Genomic DNA, 18,623 nt, shown 5'->3' with positions numbered 1-18,623 from the left:
CTGTGTATTTCTTATTGGGAAAACTCGACCTTTGAGAGGGTCTCACGCCCTTAAGAGTAAGAATTTTAAAATTCTAAAACCTTATTGCAAAACTACACATTGAGACAAATCTTTTGACACCTTAAACGTTGGAATTGGTCCACAAATAAGGGAGGAGTTGCGTTAACAAAAAACGGCTTCACGTATTATATATATAGATGTATGTATTTTTTTTTTTTTTTTTTTGTATTTCTTCTAATTTATTGTGTGGGTATCTGAATTCCAAAACTCCTGCAAGGAGTAAAATGGGTTTGCCACCAACCAATCCTTAACACACCTAGCAAAAGCTTTTGCAGGTTTCCTTCTTACTTGCAGAGGTATGGTGTTAAAAAAGGCTATACCTGCAACAGGAAAAGAATTCAAAGTTTTGGTTAGCCTAACCCTATGTCTATGTACATTAGAAGAGCTCCTGGTTGCATGGCTATGTACACTACTGTTCAGACACATTGTGTCTTCCTGAGCCTTAATTTCTAATAAACATTGATAAATATATACATTATGTACAGACATTATACAGTTTTCCATTAACAAGGGTTTGCAATGCGCAAGCTGCTGGGCTCCGCAGAGGACTCTGACAGCTGTTTTTTGCAAAAGCAGAACTTTTTCTACAGCAGGCGCATGTCCCCAGAGTCTAGTGCCATACTGTAGGTGGGATTGGAAAAAGGCCATATAAGCGAGACGTACAAACTCCTGGGGCATGTCAGCTTTTAGACGACGGAGTAGGTATATTACTCTACTAAGTTTGTTACAAATTTGTTCGATATGGTTTGTCCAATTTAGCTGCGGGTCAAGTACAAAGCCCAGCAGCTTGGCAGGCTGATCAAAAGCATTAGGCTTATTCTTAGATAGACTAAATGTAATGGTTTGAGTTTTTGCTCCATTTAGAGTCAGTTTGTTCTCTCTGAACCAAACAGAAGCAGTTTCCAACAACTGCTGGACTGCAGCCCTGGAAACGCCGAAATCACTGTCACCAGAAAAGAGAGTAGTATCGTCAGCATACAACAGTACATTACCAGCAACTCTGAGATATAGATCGTTCATTGAAACAATGAAAAGAAAAGGACCGAGTATAGAGCCCTGTGGTACCCCATACTTAACATTAAGCTGGCCTGAGTTGCTTCCATTCCAAGAGACAGTTTGCGTTCTATCAGATAAGTAAGATCTGAGGATTGAAAGAGCATTACCCCTCACTCCATATTTTTCAAATTTAGACAGTAAAAGATTGTGGGACACACAATCGAACGCACGAGACAGATCACACATCATTACAGATAGAGAATTCTTAGCTTCAAAAGCGTTCAGAATAGTTTGTACAAGGAAGTCTACTGCCTGGACAGTGGACTTTCCCTTTCTAAAACCAAATTGAGCAGGGGTGAGAAGGTTATGCTCCTCAAAGTAGGTATACAGCTGCTCAAGCATAATAGCCTCAAAAACTTTGGCAAAGATAGGAATTATGGATATTGGTCTATAGCTTTTGAGATCATCTTTTGGGCCCTTTTTGTATATGGGGACTGTTCGGCTAATTTTAAGAGTTTCAGGAAAAACACCTTTTGCAAAAGATGTGTTAACAAAATGAGCTATCATAGGAGCAATGACATATACAATTTTCTTTAAGAGCTCAACATTCATATCATAATAATCTACACTCTTTGAGCTTTTAAAGCGTTTCACAATCTTAATTACAGTCTCTGGACTCACAGGATGCCAGGTGAAGGAAGCTTGGGAAATGGGTATAGAATCAAGGCTAGCAGGATTGGTGTCATTTGGTCTGGAAGGTATACAGTTTTTAACCAGATCATCAACAGACTCTACAAAAAAATGATTAAATTCATCTGCACTAGAAAAATCTCTGGGTGGGTCAGGAGTAGGACCTTTTAACCTTCGTATGTGATCCCACGCAGCCTTACAGGGATTGGGTGACTCACAGATGGAAGAGGCCACTGCTACCTGCTTGGCTTCCTTTACCCTGGTACGGTACTCCCGTCTCAATCTCCGGAGTTCAGGCAGTAGGTGGGGCATGCTTTTGGACCAATCAGCAATAGCTAAAATGAAGTTCTTAAACTGGGCAAGTTCAGGGGTGTACCAGTTCTTTGACTTAGGAACACCTCTACTTACACCTAGAGATTTCATCCCAGACTACGTAAATAATTGTTTAATACAATCATTCAAATCACAACATTTTGGAGATTGCTCCTTATCCATTTTATACATGTACTTAAAATTGTCAAACAAACTATTACAGATATATTGATACTAATAAAAAGTAATCAAAGTATATCTTAAGGCACGCTACATTAAGGAAACATAAGATTTTCATAAACTGATATCGCTATGTTTAAAAATATATCGGAATTTAAGAAAACACATTCCAATCTACAAGAGGAAACATTTCTAACATTAAATATTTTTTGTTGCAACATTTCTAAAAGGATTCAGGATTCAGACATTTTAAATGGTTCAAATCTATATAAAAGGCAAAGCCCTCACTGACTGACTGACTCACTCACTCACTCACTCATCACTAATTCTCCCACTTCCCATTTACCTAGGAGGCTGAAATTTGGTACACTGATTCTTTAGGCATTAAATAGGAAAACTAAGTTGTTTTTATTCTGATCGGACTATCGGGCTCCGCCCCAGTGGCTCTGGAGTTTCCCTTGTTAACCTTATGAGTATTTAAATGGAATTAATGAATCTTAACAGCTGTTTCAAATTAAACAAGTTGGTTCTGTTCTATGATTTGAAAATCATTAAAGTTACAAGGATTACCAACAGGGTGCAGCACTATTATTTTTTTTAAATTTATGATAACAGCTAATTTTCAACCAAAAGGTGAGTGAGCGTAGCGAATGAACTTCAACCTGGAGGCGAGTTAGCGTAGCGAACGAGCTAACTTGAAGGCAAGTGAGCGCAGCGAACGAGCTCCAACCCAAAGGTGAGTGAGCGTAGCGAACGAACTTCAACCAGGACGTGATTGAGCCATGCGAACGAGCTCACAGTTTACTTATGAAGTAAAACGGGGCAAAGCCCGCGGGTACAGCTAGTACTTTATAATATGCAATTATAGACAAAGAATGGCGAAAATAAATTAAGCATTGTAACCTTTTCTTGATCAATGCCATTGTAAAAGTGTTCTCTTGATTGTCAAGAAATCCGACAAATTAGTTGTGATTGCAATAAAACGCAAAAAAGGAAAACATACTAATATACCAGGGACGCCTCTTAAAAACACAATTCATAACTTGGCCATCACAAATCACAAATTAAGTTTTACTCTTACTTTTAGGCTATATTAAGTCAAAGAAGATCGGCCCATAAAGTTACCTTTAGGGACATCATTTTCTATTCGTTAAGGAAACCAAGCTTCTAGCCTTAAAACTAGATGACATTTAATAAAGCCGTCTTCTAGGGATGCCAGTCAAATAATATCCAATTCACCAAAGCTATGCATTTTACTTGAAAACTAACCAATTTAATGTATTGCCTACTTGCTGTGATACAATATTTATTAATTTTTTTCTCAAATTTATTTCGATATTTCTAAGCGTAGGTATATAGCTTAAATAGTCACACGCATGTTATTACTACGTTTTCTTGTTTTCACCTTCGGCCATCTGTAAAAAGTAATAATTGTACAATGTAAAATGGTGTTTACCGTTAAATAAATAAATAAACCGTCTAATCAGTCCAAAAACCTAGAGTTGAAAACCACCACCCTACATCCAGGAATCCAACTTTGCAATAAAACAAGAACGTAAACAAGCAATGCGGTTATTGCAACCTTGACGGACGCCACTTTCCAGTATCGGTACTTGGCGTCCAAAAACTGGATTGCACGAGAGAAGGGCGTAGCGGCCTCCAAGGCGGCGCGCCGGAGCGGCCGGAGCCGGTCGATTGGCCAACGCTGGTATTTATAGACTCAAGTGTCAGGGTTGCTGGGTTGGATGACCCAGTTGTGGACAATGTGGTCGTGGTCGACCGCTGCTACTGCATCTTGCCAAATACCACGCATTTTTCAACTTGGAATCATTTTCTGCAAGTTTCACGTTTGTAATGTTTGATGGCACGAGTGTCATTTTTCGAAGAGGTCAAGGATTATTACGATTGACTTTTCAATTTTGAGAATACACAACACAAACGATGTGTCTAGATATATGGTTTCATCACACGTCCGAGGAACGTTCCACAACATTATAAAGATTAAACTGTCTTTAGCTCCTTCAGATCATGATTACAATGTTTTCTATTCAAGCTTCAAATTTAGAATACGTGAGGGAAAAAATACACTTCAGGATTGGTCAAGTACTGCTATGGTTAAGAAAACAATTATGTTACCTTGTTACCGTTGGTTTTTTATCTTGTTTTATAGCCAATCCTGCAACACTATACAAGTAGAGCATTTGAACATTTTTAATGGAAAAACAGCAACTGTTCAGTTTAAACTAAATGTGTTCTAATATAGATTTGAAAGTACTTGTCAACAGTAAAGAATTGTACGGTAATAGGTACTGAAAAGCCCTAGTAAATATTACAGGTTCCGGGGCAGTATCAATGTACGAAATAGGATTATGTAGCTTTAGTCTACCTATACTCACTTTTATTGCTGATGTGGTGGTTTCCAAAGATTTTTTATATTTAGTTTTACGTAGTAGGTATCATTGACTATTGGATACAGAAGAGTCAAAGGTAGTATTCACTCGCAGTTTATAGGGGGGGCTCAGTTCGAAACAGCGCATTGATTGATATTAATTTTAATTTTACACAAATGATATGTAAACTTTGTATCGGGAAAATTTGCTTTTATTTTTGCTGAGCATGCTACATAACATGTGCCTTCAATTTAAATCAGCATTGGGATGTTCACGTGTATTTAAAACTTTGCTAGAACGAAATGGAATCACACCTCTACAGCAAACGATTTGTCCCTACTTGATCCAACTGAAGCATTACAAAAGTGTTACAATACAATGTAGGAAACACTCCTGATCGACCATGTAAACCAAAGTGGCGTGACGACAAACATAAGATTTCTTTCACGATGGTCGGCAGAAACACAGCTGCTACTTCCTAGGAGAGTTGCACAATCTAACACTGCAACGGTTTATGTAAAGCGTTTATGTAGAGCTGCGTGACGGCTGGACTGGGTCAGTCAGATCTGAACTGAATAATGGGTTAATTGGTTGAAGATTAGCAAGAGGGTAGAATGGCTGGCTTCCTGGTCATTGATGGAGACGTCTTAGAGAAGTAACGAACTTCTGTCACACTAAACATGGACGAGAATTGTTTGAGAACATATTCTGCAGTTGAGTGTGACGTAATAGTTACAAATTAATTTAAGTTTGGGTATTGCAAGGTATGGATGTATTTATAAAAATGTTAATGCAAATATACACATTACAAAGCATATATTCAGTTTACAAAATTATTTTCTTTTTCTAAGACTTTTCTGAACTATGTTTAAGGTCATAGGTAGAACAGATTTTTTACACATCTTTACAATTGACTAGGAATTTGTATAATTAGGTGTTGTTTTTTTGTTTTTTTTTCAGATGATAGATAAATTGAGCACAGTATCTGCGTTTGTCATAAAAATTCTTCTTATAGCCCTCAATAGAAATTTACTAACAAAGTCCAGTCTTACTTCAGTTTGTTAACTAGAATTTGTATTCAAAACGTATAAGAAAGGTGTTTCTAGTTCATACATATAAAAATGTGGAGTTACTGATTAGGGAGAATCTAATGTTTATGCTCAACTGGAACATATGCCAGAGGTCAATACATATTCTTCGACAGTTGTTCGTCTTAAGTAGTTTGTTTAAATATTTAAAAATACCATACCAATACCACAGCAGACATACCATTTCAAACAAACTCAAAAGAACAAGGGTATATCGTATTAAGTTTATACAGCTTACAACCGTTTTTAGCTATTGCCTAGTGAATGGCCAAAACATCTGCAAAAAAGATTTTGTATAATTTTGAACACACAAACTTGACAACGAATGCCTACGATTGCTTATCTACAAGCACCTCTGGACAACATTCCAAAGCAACTGATAGGGATAAACACTTAGGCATACTAGTCAATCTTTTTGTTCATTTCAACTAATATCTCAGTACCTGGTACGTTAGGTTAGGCTGGAAGATTAAACCATCTTCCACAAAATTAGAAATGTCGGCTAGTTCGTGCCTAGATGTTCGTTAAAGTATGTTTTAAGAGTAAAAGTGACTTGTGAGTTATCAGATAGTCACAATGTAGAATGTCCAACCGTTATATTGGATTATGAGTCGGAATATTTGACAAATAGAATTGTTCTCAATTTAGAGCAACACGTGTTATGGCATGGGCATACATTAACACTCCGGAGATTCCACTAAACATGTCCTTGAGTTAATATGCAAACTCTCAAATAAAAAGCCCGAGATGATATGATCCACCCAATACATCCTTGGCACCAAGTTTCCATTAGCTGTTTTGCAAGATACCAGTTGATGGTACAGTTTTTCCAACGCCGTATTTACCAATAGATACACCTGAACCCGTTCTCTTTTCGCAACCAAGTTAATTTGGGCAGGTTTCTTTCCAATTAGTGGATCGCGAAGAGCTGGAACAATCTGATAATTGCTAGATGGGTATTTGGATTGAGGTCAAAAAGAGGAAAGAGGAAACTTTGTGGTTCATGTTAATGTTTATTGAAAAATTGCCTAACACATTTCAAATGGAGTAGGCAGTCAAATATTTTAGAGTTTTTATTAGTATATGGACTAAACATCTACGAAAAAATATAAGGAGTTTCTTTGCGATATTATGAAAATATGGGTCCCCAAAATACACGAGTGGATTGTAGACTAGAATGCTAAAAAATGGTTAACCCGATTTACTAGCTACAAAAACAAAAACGCTACAAAAACACTAACGGTACAAAAACGTCACTAGCAATTCGGCAGCTACGCCATAGTAGACATTGAAAAAAACACAAACAATAACTAAAACACTTGATGGGTGTCTTGAAGACAATATGTTGACAGTAATTTATTGTTTATTAGTGTTAAAGGCCAAAAGGATCACGACATTAAGAGCGTCGGACCTCTGTCCTGAAGGTACAACAAGCTCATCTTTACCAAACACCAATGTCTATTATGATATTATAGAAGTCTTGGTAATTCGGATCTCGCTTTAAGCTAAGCATCAAGAAGAAGGAAAAGTGTCCACTTAACGAAGGAAGCAGACTCTTCATTTTAGATCTCTCTCTACCAAAGCATGCATTACAATAATTAGTAAACAAACATAACCCGTTAAGAAATTGTCCATGAATTGTTGTTGCTATGCTCTTATAGGTGTCTTTTTACTAAGTAGAATTTGTATTGACCTATCTGACTCTGGCTTGTTAAGCAAAGAGAGAACTTAATTCTCACATAGTGATTACAACACATTGCACACAAATCTCACGAATCTGATTAACATTTAAGTGAACGCTCCATTGTGATTGTAGATTTCAATCCCAGGTAAAATGTTTCTTCATTCATCATTGGCTTGTGAATGTTACTGCGTTTTACTCTAATGATGAGTAATCCAACTATACCTAAGAAACTCATTGGTAATAATATGTTTTTGGTTGACATCATCAGTCTAATCTTCTTGGTCATTCGCCTAGCCTAGACTAACAAGTGGTCGAAATTCTAGCTCATAACATATATTTATTTTGATACTTTATTAATTTATTTACAGCATTAGTTCCGCTAAAGTATTTAAAACCCCTTAAAATATAACTTACATAATTAAAAGGTTGGGGTTCTCACATGCAAAATCTATCAACAAGTACCACATTAGGCCGAATCTATTGAATAATATGTGTAACATATTCACTTTACGGTTGTATATCTATAGACATTGGCACCACAATTTGTTTTAGGAGGCACTACAAGATTATAATGTTGATTCCAATGTTAAGGGAATTGGACAGTTAGTTAGTTCGCGTTGTTTCCGATTTTAGAATCTGACCCCAGTGGTGAGGCGGGGCCATAGAATACAGCCCCGGCGGCGAGGACCCTAAAACATGACCAAATGAAGAGTCGATTTAAAATGCCAAACAAAAAACATAACGTACCAATCACCTCTGTTAATTGTCAAAATTATGATTAAAAACATTATCTCAAATTCACCAAACAGTACAGCATAATGGTAACAACCAAGTCTCGTTGAAAAATTCCTTGAGTGCACCAAGCTTGACCAACGTAGTCTTCACTCTCTTGTGAATAGTAAGTGTAAATTATCCGGTTCTACACACGGCCACACACGAACACTGATGTACTGTAATTGTAGTAATCGCAGTATCCGGTAATCGCTACTTGGTTACCCTTGATGGTGATCGTAGATGTAACAAGGCGTTGTGCAGCTTTCCCTACGTCCAAGAGTGCTTACTGCTTACCGGGTGGGACCAATCGCCAGTTAATTGTGAGAACTGTGTGAGATCGCTATTGAACTGTGAGAGGAATATAGTTGAAGATTTCAAGATCGGTCATTTAATTAAAATTGGTAACTTAACATCGATTTCAGATCAGGATAAAGAAAGAGAGAAATGTAAGGAGGAATTTTCTGTATTCCGTGCTACGAGGAATAGGACTATCAAATAAAATTGTTCAACCCGTTTGCTAACATTGATTATGCAAATGCATTTAGGCGCTGGAATAATTTTTTGGCTTAAGTCTTCTTCTATGGTTAGTGTATAGCAAGCAGCACGATTCAACAGAAGATTTTAAGAGTAGAGTGCTGTCCCTGTCTAAAATAAGAAAGCTAACATCTGACATAAAATCTGCCATGCCAAAACCTGGCTTGATCTGGCGAAAAATCGTTCAATCGCGATAAATATAAATATTTCTGTCAATTTATTTTGAAATTATGAGGTAGAAATGAACTCAACATACTACTATGTAGGCCCCTTTAAAGTCACACTAACCTAGAAAGCTTGACGATGAAAATAATGTATTACGTTATTGATTATAAACACACATGCAACAATGCTTAGGTTTATATTTAAATAAAAATGCTGCATTTGATCTTCTCTGCAGGTTAAACTGTGTCTAAGCTGTCTAAAATTCAATGGCATACATTCAAGCACTTTTTTGTTAATTCAAATCTTCATAGCAAGAATATTCATTTAATATCATTGTATGTTCACACCTTTAAATGACATCGTGAAAAGTAGTTTTCATTTTCAACAGAAATTCTAACTCTCTTGACAAAGCATATCTAAAGACAGAGCAATTTACCATGAAAAATGCTTCTTCATCAGCTTCCTTGATGAATGTCCTGGAACAGATGTGACGAGACGAGACATGTTCGTGCAAAAACAACGACGAAGAAAGCTGCATTAGGACATCAGGCAGCGCTTAGCCTTGGCAAAGAGGTTTGGCACTTTGCACAATCACCATTTAATGCCCTCTTCTCTATTGTTCCTCTTGATTTATCTTCTTCATGACTTGATGTCCTCTCGCTCTCATTTTAACACTTCCGCTCTCGCGCAGTATCATTTGTTACTCTTAGGTTTCATGCCGGCGGTCCATTTCATTCATGTGAAAAATCTCAGGTAAATCCTCTAGCGAATCCCGAGTCTGGAGATTTTCAAAATATAGAAATGCATATATCAACTTTTCTTTAGTTCAACGTGAATATTTACAAATGAATTTGTGAATAGGTGAAGGAGAGTTGCCAAACAAGTTTTACATTGATCATACCCTTCATTTTAATTGGATCTCGAAGCATTATATTTCCGTACTTAGATGTGATGCAAATTTAATGGATTGTAATTTTAATATTGATTTCACACTGAACACTATGATGGATTTCTAGCACTGAGATTCTTGAAATTCCTTTAGGTCTTGAAGAACTTGGTTGAGCCTATTAGACCTAATGCTGTTATATAAAAACTCACCTAACAAGAAACATTTTTGAGGCATATTTGTTACTAAAGCCAGAAATTCATCGTGTATATTCAAAATGTATTTGGCTGCCTGCCCACTCACCACTCAAACATCTCAAGTTTATCAAAATGTCACCAGACAGGTTCTAAATCTCACATTTACTAAAATAAGCTACAATTTGATTGCAAAGTTATTTAATTTCATAGTCTAAATTGCTTTATCATGTTTCAAATTTGGGATTTTGGTTGGAAAATTATAGACTACGTTTTAACATCTTTACATTGTTTCAGCGTATTAATTCGCCTTTACGTTTCTGAGCTCGCTATAACCAATTGATCAAAGGACTTGCTTCAAATGAAAAAGTCATAAGTTAAAACAAAATCTTTCAATGAAGTTTCTTTTGTTCAAGATGCTATATTAAACTCTAAAAAAATTGTAGACTTCAAACTCAACAGAAGTCCCCTAACTTATATCCTAATGTCAATATCCTATATTCGGGTAAAAGAAGACTTATCCTTGTATGCCTCAGCAGCACTCTCATCTCTTGCCAAACCGAAACCAACACTTCAATATTGGCGTGCAAATCCGTGTCAACAATATTCACCTCCTCTATCATTACCTCGACTCGTCTTCATGCATGATGAAACAGTTGCATAAGTGCAAATCGTCGAGAAAACCCGAATAATTAAAAGAGTTGCGTGATCAGAACCCTCCAAAAAATGTCTGCCGTCTGCCTGGTCCGACCTTACGATCAGCTGTAGCGGAGCCACAAGTCAGCTGTTTGGTCACTTGATCTGTAACGGAACCGCCAATCAGCTGGGCGGAAGTGGCCTTGGCAGACCGGATCTGGCGACCTTGCCTCTGTCTGGCGAGCGTCTAGGCTGAGGTTCAATGGTCCGATGTTATTGGCGCGACTTTTTGCTATTTTAAATATCGATTTGTCGTTATGTGTATGTTGCTTGAAAACTCAAAGTAATAATACATTATGTTTTATTACTCTGGACTCTGCTCTGAGCTTAGAATAGAATAGGGTCCTCTTTGTTTTGTTTTGTTTATTACTACAGCCTTGTGACATTTATTTTCCTTTATCCTACTTATAAGCTATTATCATTGGCCCTCTGATCAAATATGACGTTTTCAGTAATCAGTGTGTGCTTCAGTCAAAGTCTGGGTTTCTTTGAGAGTCATCATACAGTACTATAGGATAGTTGATTCGGGTATGTAAAGGTAATACTGCTACAGCACACACTATCTCAGTATCTCAATTAAACTAAAGTTACTCTTTCAACTAAAACTTACAATATTTAAAAATAGGGATCGATTGGACTTACATGCAACAAAATATCTTTAATTACATGTAGCACATATTTCCAGTTCCACCCAACGACACAATTTTCAATATTAGTTATGATTTAATCAGAAAACCCTTTTTATAATTAATATACAAACATCGCTTGATGAAATCTACTAGGTATTCAAAAACGAAATTTGCTTTCCAAAGTACACAATGAAACCTAAGGTGTGTACCGTGTGTTATCACACTGAACTGTGCAACATCAAATGTTGAGGGCATTCAATGTTAATATCCAATCCAAGCCTGGCTGTAGTTGTATGGTTGAGGTTGAATGGTTGCTGGTTGCAGATGGTTGGCAGAATGTTCACACAGTTAACCAGCTGGATTGTAGGTCGGTTCACAAGTGTTGCAACTCAGCTTTTCCATCATCCTTGATCCAACCACTTGTAGTAGTGCTACTTATTGCTACTGTGTTGCCAAACAAAAGTGGTAATGTCAAGCTTAAGGTGTTTCCATCGTCCTATGAAAGGTGTGTGTTGTAAGACAAATTCTACATATTCTTATATATATATTATTTTTTTTGTCCTAGGACACTAGGCACGAGCCTGGGATTGTTTTTCACATATTCTTATATTTGAACAGTGTAATACTATAGTATCATCAGGAATTACATTTGGATCATATTCTTCAACATGATTTTATTTTGTTCAAAGAAATGCTAGGATTTTGAATTGTAGAATAATTGTTCAGGCAAAAAAGACATTGTGACTCAAGAGTTTAAAACCAAAAACCCAAAGCAACAGACCTGTATTGCTCGTTGGTAGAATGTTGGTCAATCTATGATGGGGATTAGGATTGCTGCACTTTAAATTATTGTAAATACCCCCGCCGCAGCAAACCTGCAGACTAAGCGAATTTCCATTTGACTGATTTCATTTACACTGAAATGTCTACTTAAAAATATAACATTTATTCCCGATTTAAATAGAATTAGTTTAACAAGTACTTAGGTTTGCTGCATCAGGGAGGGTAAAACTGTTTTTTTGTTGTAAAATGTTAATAGTTAGTAAGAAATAAAAACGTTTTCCAAATTTGATCAAAATATGTTCATAAGCAAGCAAACTACAACAGTTTAATTATTCTCCATAAGAATGACATGGGAATTTTAAATTTAAAATTTTTTTGAATTTTCTCCGTAACCATTAGGTGCATAATAACGCTTCAATATACTAAATTATTTGTTTTTTTAAGCTCTACAAAATGGTTTGGAAAGAAATTGCTAAATTTTATGTTTTTTGGGTCAAAAATGGGAAAAACCTATTTTTACCCCATAAAACCCCGTTCGCATGGTCCGATCATGCTGGATCGCGAACTCGTTCGAATAAACGTAGGTTTACACGTTTGTACCAAATTTCATCAAAATTGGATCATTTTTGCTCGAGTTATCGTGCTAACGGACACACATATATATATATATATATAAATATATATATATATGAATTTGAACGGATGGTGTTTTTGGCCTCTAGGGACCTCAAAACAAACAAAAAATCGGTCCCGCGTCCAGGTCTTACCATGAGTACTACGGTAATAGCTTATTCCCTATATGGGAAATTCGCTAAAAGGAAACCTTTTTATATTCGTTTCACTTCTGTATGACTTATCTAATGTGAACTTTATAAGGATGGCTAAAACAACCTATGTTAGTCAACTAAACATTGTCTTCCTGTTTCAGGTGTTTCCTGGACTCCATTCTCCAGACTTCACCCTGGACAGGCACCAAGCTGAAGAGCTCATGAGGAGGCTTAAGTCTAGCAAACGCCAAAGGTAAACTACTAGAGATTTTGATATTTTTTCATGTCCCATACCTTCACATCCTATAATATGCTATGATCTAGCCCAGAACTGTTTTCAGTTTGCAATATCAGGCCAAGCCTAGACAGTAGTGTGGCTATCACTCAGATAAAATCCATTGTATTGATGATTGGGGGATTTTAACCCGCAGCCTTGGGGATTAAAATTCCAAGCTCTACCACTAGTCCAGTTTGCTCCCAGAGTTTCTGATATATTTGTATTATATTTTATTACCAATTGAGAGGAGGACATCCCCTAGGTGCATATTTTAACCGAAACATGAGTTTAGAAGTGGGATGCCTTGTGTACTGTAGCTTTGTTACTGACTAAGATCAGCTGTTTCATTTGCCAGGACCGTTTATTAAAAGCCAGTCAAAGACAGCTGGAGCTGGGTATGGTTTTAATCCATCAAAAAGGTGCTAACTTTTCTCAGGCTCAAACCAACAAACTTTTGATTACAAAAATTGATATAACTATGAAACCTCTCAGCTACCCAGCTATATGAGTAGGGTAACACCTTACTGAACAAGACATTAACTACTTACAAGTAATTAACTATAGCAAAATGTGAAAAAATTGCAAAAAAATTAGGTTATATTAATCATTCCTCACATGTGTTCAGTGATTAAGATCAGTTCTTTCTGGGTTTTTGCAATAGCTATTTTAACTTGAATAGAGCCTCTTTTAATTATTTTTTTTTAGTTAGGTAGCTAGCAGTATTGCAACACTACTAGTAACAAGAAAGATGGGTTGGTAGAATAAGAGTGCCTATAATCACTCTCATCGCCCTATTATAAGCTAGCTAAACCTTATTGAATTTACTAGCAGAGTACCCGTCCTTGTACGGGGTTGGCATGTAAGTATTAAGTGACATTAGCGTATGGTTTGACAGCTCCATTTAAATAATGTTAAATAATGTTTTCATTCAGGATAGTGACATCATTATTTTAAATATGATCCTTACCCTCTCTGTTCTAATATTCATGCAGTATTTAAATGAATGTTTGAACCAGCTGTATGGAATTGTGAAATCAAAATCAATTTGACAGTTAGTACTGCTTGTTTACATTTTAAACTTTGTAGGTTTGTTCTTTGTTGTCATGGATACCATCAATCAAAATTTACTTTAAAATCTCTCACCTCCGATTTTTGAAAGCCCACGGGGCAGAGCCCTAGGACAATATCGAAGCGGGAATAGTTCTATATGTATCCTCGGAGCTGTAGCTTCATTTGTGTGCAATTTGAGCCCAATAGGTTCAGTAGTTTTTGAGATTACCTCATACAAACACACACACAGACACCACCTCTTCTTTATAATAGTATAGATTACCACGAAGAACCTTAATTATAGTGTATTATTAGCCACTTGGAAGTCAGTATTCAGCAACATAATACACCAGTGATACTGTATGATATCTATCTCTGCAATAACATTGCAAGGTATTTGCAAGAGGCATATATGTAAAAAGTTAATTTAAAGTGACCCATAGGTATTTGAAATAAGTACTGTGGTTATGGGATGTACCATCAAGATCAAATAGATTTATCTTCCACACTCTAAGATATGCTTTCAGGGTTCCAACATTGTTTTTAGTACTCAACTCTTCAGACCTCTCCATGTCAATCTGCTAAGGCAATTTTAACAGATCAGGGTTGATTTAGAAGTATTGTTTCAAAAATATACATTTGCCCTTGAATGAAGTGAAGTGATCCACATAGCCAATGAAGAAAAGACCAGCTTGTGTCAATCCCAAGAACTATTAAATTGCACCCAATTTCCAAGTATATGGTTTCTCCTATCTATCCATCCTTGCTTGTTTTTTAAAACTCTTAACTTTAAAATTCACACAATTAATATTGTATTTTCAATTACATTTTTATGGTTAGTGCATTGTTCAAGACATATGTTTGTTTCAGGTTCTGGTGTCGCTTTGTGACAACGGCCGTTGGATTCTTCTTCTTCCTTTTCTCAGTTATGATTGTCAGTTTGATGCTGACGAGGGGAAAACGGATGTTCGGCTCTCTGTGATTCCTGAACCTACCTGAGTGATATTTTATATAACAGAACTGTGATGTAAATAGACCCAAGTGCTACTTTAAGTTTGATTATAATCTAAAAGCTTTCATGTGTTGTGAGTTATGTGTGTGAGAGAATTTCTTCTTGCTGGTTTAATAAAGATTGTTTTAATTTTTAATCAATAAGGACTATTTCTCTGTTTTATTACTGCATTTTGTTTAGTTTAAAGAACAGTTTTTTATGGATAAGATATGATTTGTTTTCCTAAAGGTCAAAACAGGATCATTCACAGCTTAAAAGCGTAAGACAGTATTAGTAAAAAAAAAAACAATATTAAAATTCAAGACAGATTCTTAAATAATTTCATCAGATATAATTTTGTCAAAGAAATTTGTGATTTTTTCACTTTTGAGGACCATAAATTTTAACTAAATACAAGATTGTTACATGAAACAGTAAATTTTTAAACCAGACAAAAGCAAGAAGTTAAATGATTGCTCAAAAGTGTTTTTTGTACTTTTGAAAGGTAATGAATTTTGTTTGAATAGTATTCAAAGGAAAATTGGATTAGTGTATATATTAGTTACCAATGTGTTACCAAAATGTTAAGTTCCATAAAAAAAAATTCCAATTTTAAAAACTTCTTTGTATTGTAATTTGGTATACTGTATATGGATTTTATGAAATCTTTACAATGTTATATGTTAAAACTGCTACAAATGCAGATGAACATTGCAGTAGTTCACATGGTCACGTTGTCTGTTTTTCAATAGTTTACAAACACTTTGATTCACAAACATTAGTTTGAATAATGGTTATATTCTCATTCTCATAGTTTATTTGACACTCTAAGCAGGTCAGGCTTGTATTTTACCCAAAAAGTATTAAACAGAGATTTAATATTTATAAATTAGCTCCCTAAACAGCCATAAAAGACCCCTGAAAATCAGGAAACAGATCAAAATGTATGCATTCAGTCAATTGGCAATACTGACAATTATTTTAATGGTTTATTTTGACCTACCATTCTGACTTTGTTCACATCTTTGTTTTGTTTTGATAATTTTTGCACCATAAAATGAGAAGACATAATGAAATCACATTCAGAATTTATAACGGAATATGATGCTTAGAAACATTCAAATAGAATCATAATCCCTACACAATATTGCATGTCAAGTCTAAGAGTTTTTAAAGAACCTAGCAATAAAGATTGATTTTAATTACATTTCTTAAACATCCTTGAATCCTAGACAGGCTTTATTTTTGTGGCCTTTGCCTTCGTTAAAACCATGATGTGATGAACATTTTTATGACATTTTTCAAGTCACGTGTAAGGGATTAATTGACAAATCGTACATTGAGATTGTGAAATTTAAAATAGTTCTCTTCAAAGGCTGATGTTTGGATACTAGAAAAGGCATCCTATCTTTTTGGATATGACGAATCTAGTTTTATACTCATAAGCAACTTAAGAATTACAGAAGCCTCTCACAGCATGCTAGTAATGATGTTTTATTGTCACTTTTAGAAATCGTATACTGTGATAGTTTATCTTTCTTAGAATATTATGTTATTTACAATAAGTCAACCATTCGGTTTGTCTTGTGTAAAAGCTTCAGTATCCAATAGTGAATGGTAAAAGTAGGTGTCACATGTTGTAGCGCACTAACTCGAATGCTGAATTCAACTACGTCCTTTATATTCTAACACTAGCAGCTTATGAAGATGGGATGTCTACTACGTAGTAGAATGTCATGTATTCACAGTCACAGATTTCACTGCTTGATCAGTTGTAACATTAGATTACAAAACAAAATATGGTAAAATAATTGTGCCATTTTGTAAATAATTGTGTAGTTGCACCAGATTTCAACTCGTACTACTCCTGTACATCTTCTAACAAGAAAACGCTATTTGATAACAAGAAACAAATATTTATCAAAGGAAATTTATTCTTAATTAAACAGTAAGTAATTTCATACTATATGTCAAATGTTAAATTGTTGCAATGATTTCTTGGTAATATTAGTGTGTGTAATTGACAATTTCTGTAAAATGGAATAAATGAATAGCGTGAAATACTTAAAGTTCCTTAACGACACAATATGAATAAAGAAAAGGTTTTGTAAAAACTTTGTAAAGAAATATGAAATTTTTAATACAAATTTCAGACGTATTTTGGTTATTTCAGGTAAAAAGCTTGTAGAGAATACTATAAAATTAGGCATAAAAATATTCAAGATTTGTCATAAAAAATTTTTAGGCTAGTTTTATTAATCTGTGATGAAATGTAAAGTAGCCTAATTAAAAACTGAAATTAGTAATTTTTCACACTTATAATAAACTGTTGTTACTTATACAGTATCGAGTATCATCAGGGTCGTATTTCCCTTAACGATGGTTGCCAGGGGTTTGGCCCGGGAGGAATCCCCCCACCCCCACTTAACTTGGGGCCTCAAAAGAAAATTGTTTACTCTTGAAAAATTAATTTAACTGATAATCTGTTAGAAGGTTCAGTTTTTTTACCTTAGCTTTTGTTCTTAACTATGAATATTGTGCGATAAAAAATCAGAATTTTGAGACGACGTGAAGTCTTCTTGACCACAAAAGATGTTAACAATTTTGCCGCAACAGTGGGAGATAGTAATAATGTCTACGTGATCATAAAAGATGTTCACCATGAACATTGCGTCTAAGACCACAGGGGAGACTAACAATTTTGTCATTACAAAGGATATTTAGTCTATTTTCAACTTTGTTTCGTGTTTATGATTTTTTGACAATTGCAGAACTCTTTTGAATTGATTATAGTATCACAATTAATATTTTCTTTGTAATGCCATTAAACAACCCAATATTGAATCCACCTGATTCTGGTTAAATATCCAAAGGTCATATTTTTTGACAAGACTCGAAAATGTAAAAAGTAAAATGTAAAAGGTCTGGTCCACAGACCCCTAATATTATTGATTTGAAGCAATACCGAAGAATCAGAATATAGGATTCCGTCTCGTGTGAGCCGCCAGGGGCCTTATAGATTCTTAATACGGCCCTGAGAATCATATATCATACATAAATCATCACATATGTTTAAATAAACCATCTAAAATTGTAAATAGCATTAAGCTCAATAAATGATGAGTTATTATGATTGTTGTATCATTAACGATTATATTATTTACGTATAACTTAATTTTAGTTTTAAGTAGCTTTCAACTTAATCTAAGTGTACAGTTTGTAAAAATTGTGAAATAAATTTTATGTATTTAAAAGTAAGAACGGAAATATATACAGTATCTTCCTTGAGTACAAAATTCCTACTACCTATAGTTGTCAAGTTAGTTAAAACATAACCTATTAGGTGGTTTGCTGATATGAAACCATAGCAAAACTATATTGCTAAGTTGACTATTTCTTAGTTCTGGCAAACAACCTATTTGGTATGTTATAAGAGAAATGCAATACGGTAAGCAAAACACTTGATAAAAAAATGAA

General features: G+C 35.1%; 1 protein-coding gene across 2 annotated transcripts in view; it reads left to right on the top strand.

Annotated features, from left to right (window-relative positions):
* Nucleotides 1–18,399, top strand: part of LOC128996319 (uncharacterized) — a 144,413-nt gene extending 126,014 nt beyond the window's left edge. For both annotated transcript variants that reach the window (XM_054421571.1, XM_054421572.1), the window contains exons 4-5: nt 12,990–13,081; nt 15,026–18,399. In XM_054421571.1, coding sequence (XP_054277546.1) covers nt 12,990–13,081; nt 15,026–15,137 — 204 coding nt within the window. In that variant the 3' untranslated portion in view covers nt 15,138–18,399. The remainder of the gene's footprint in view (nt 1–12,989; nt 13,082–15,025) is intronic.
* Nucleotides 18,400–18,623: the final 224 nt, after the last annotated feature.

This window comes from Macrosteles quadrilineatus, unplaced genomic scaffold, assembly GCF_028750875.1.
Source record: "Macrosteles quadrilineatus isolate MER2022 unplaced genomic scaffold, UCM_ALF_1.0 Scaffold_6__1_contigs__length_79288215, whole genome shotgun sequence".
NCBI lineage: Eukaryota > Metazoa > Arthropoda > Insecta > Hemiptera > Cicadellidae > Macrosteles > Macrosteles quadrilineatus.
Note: the sequence above shows the minus strand (reverse complement) of the source record. Positions and strands in the feature narration are given on the sequence as shown.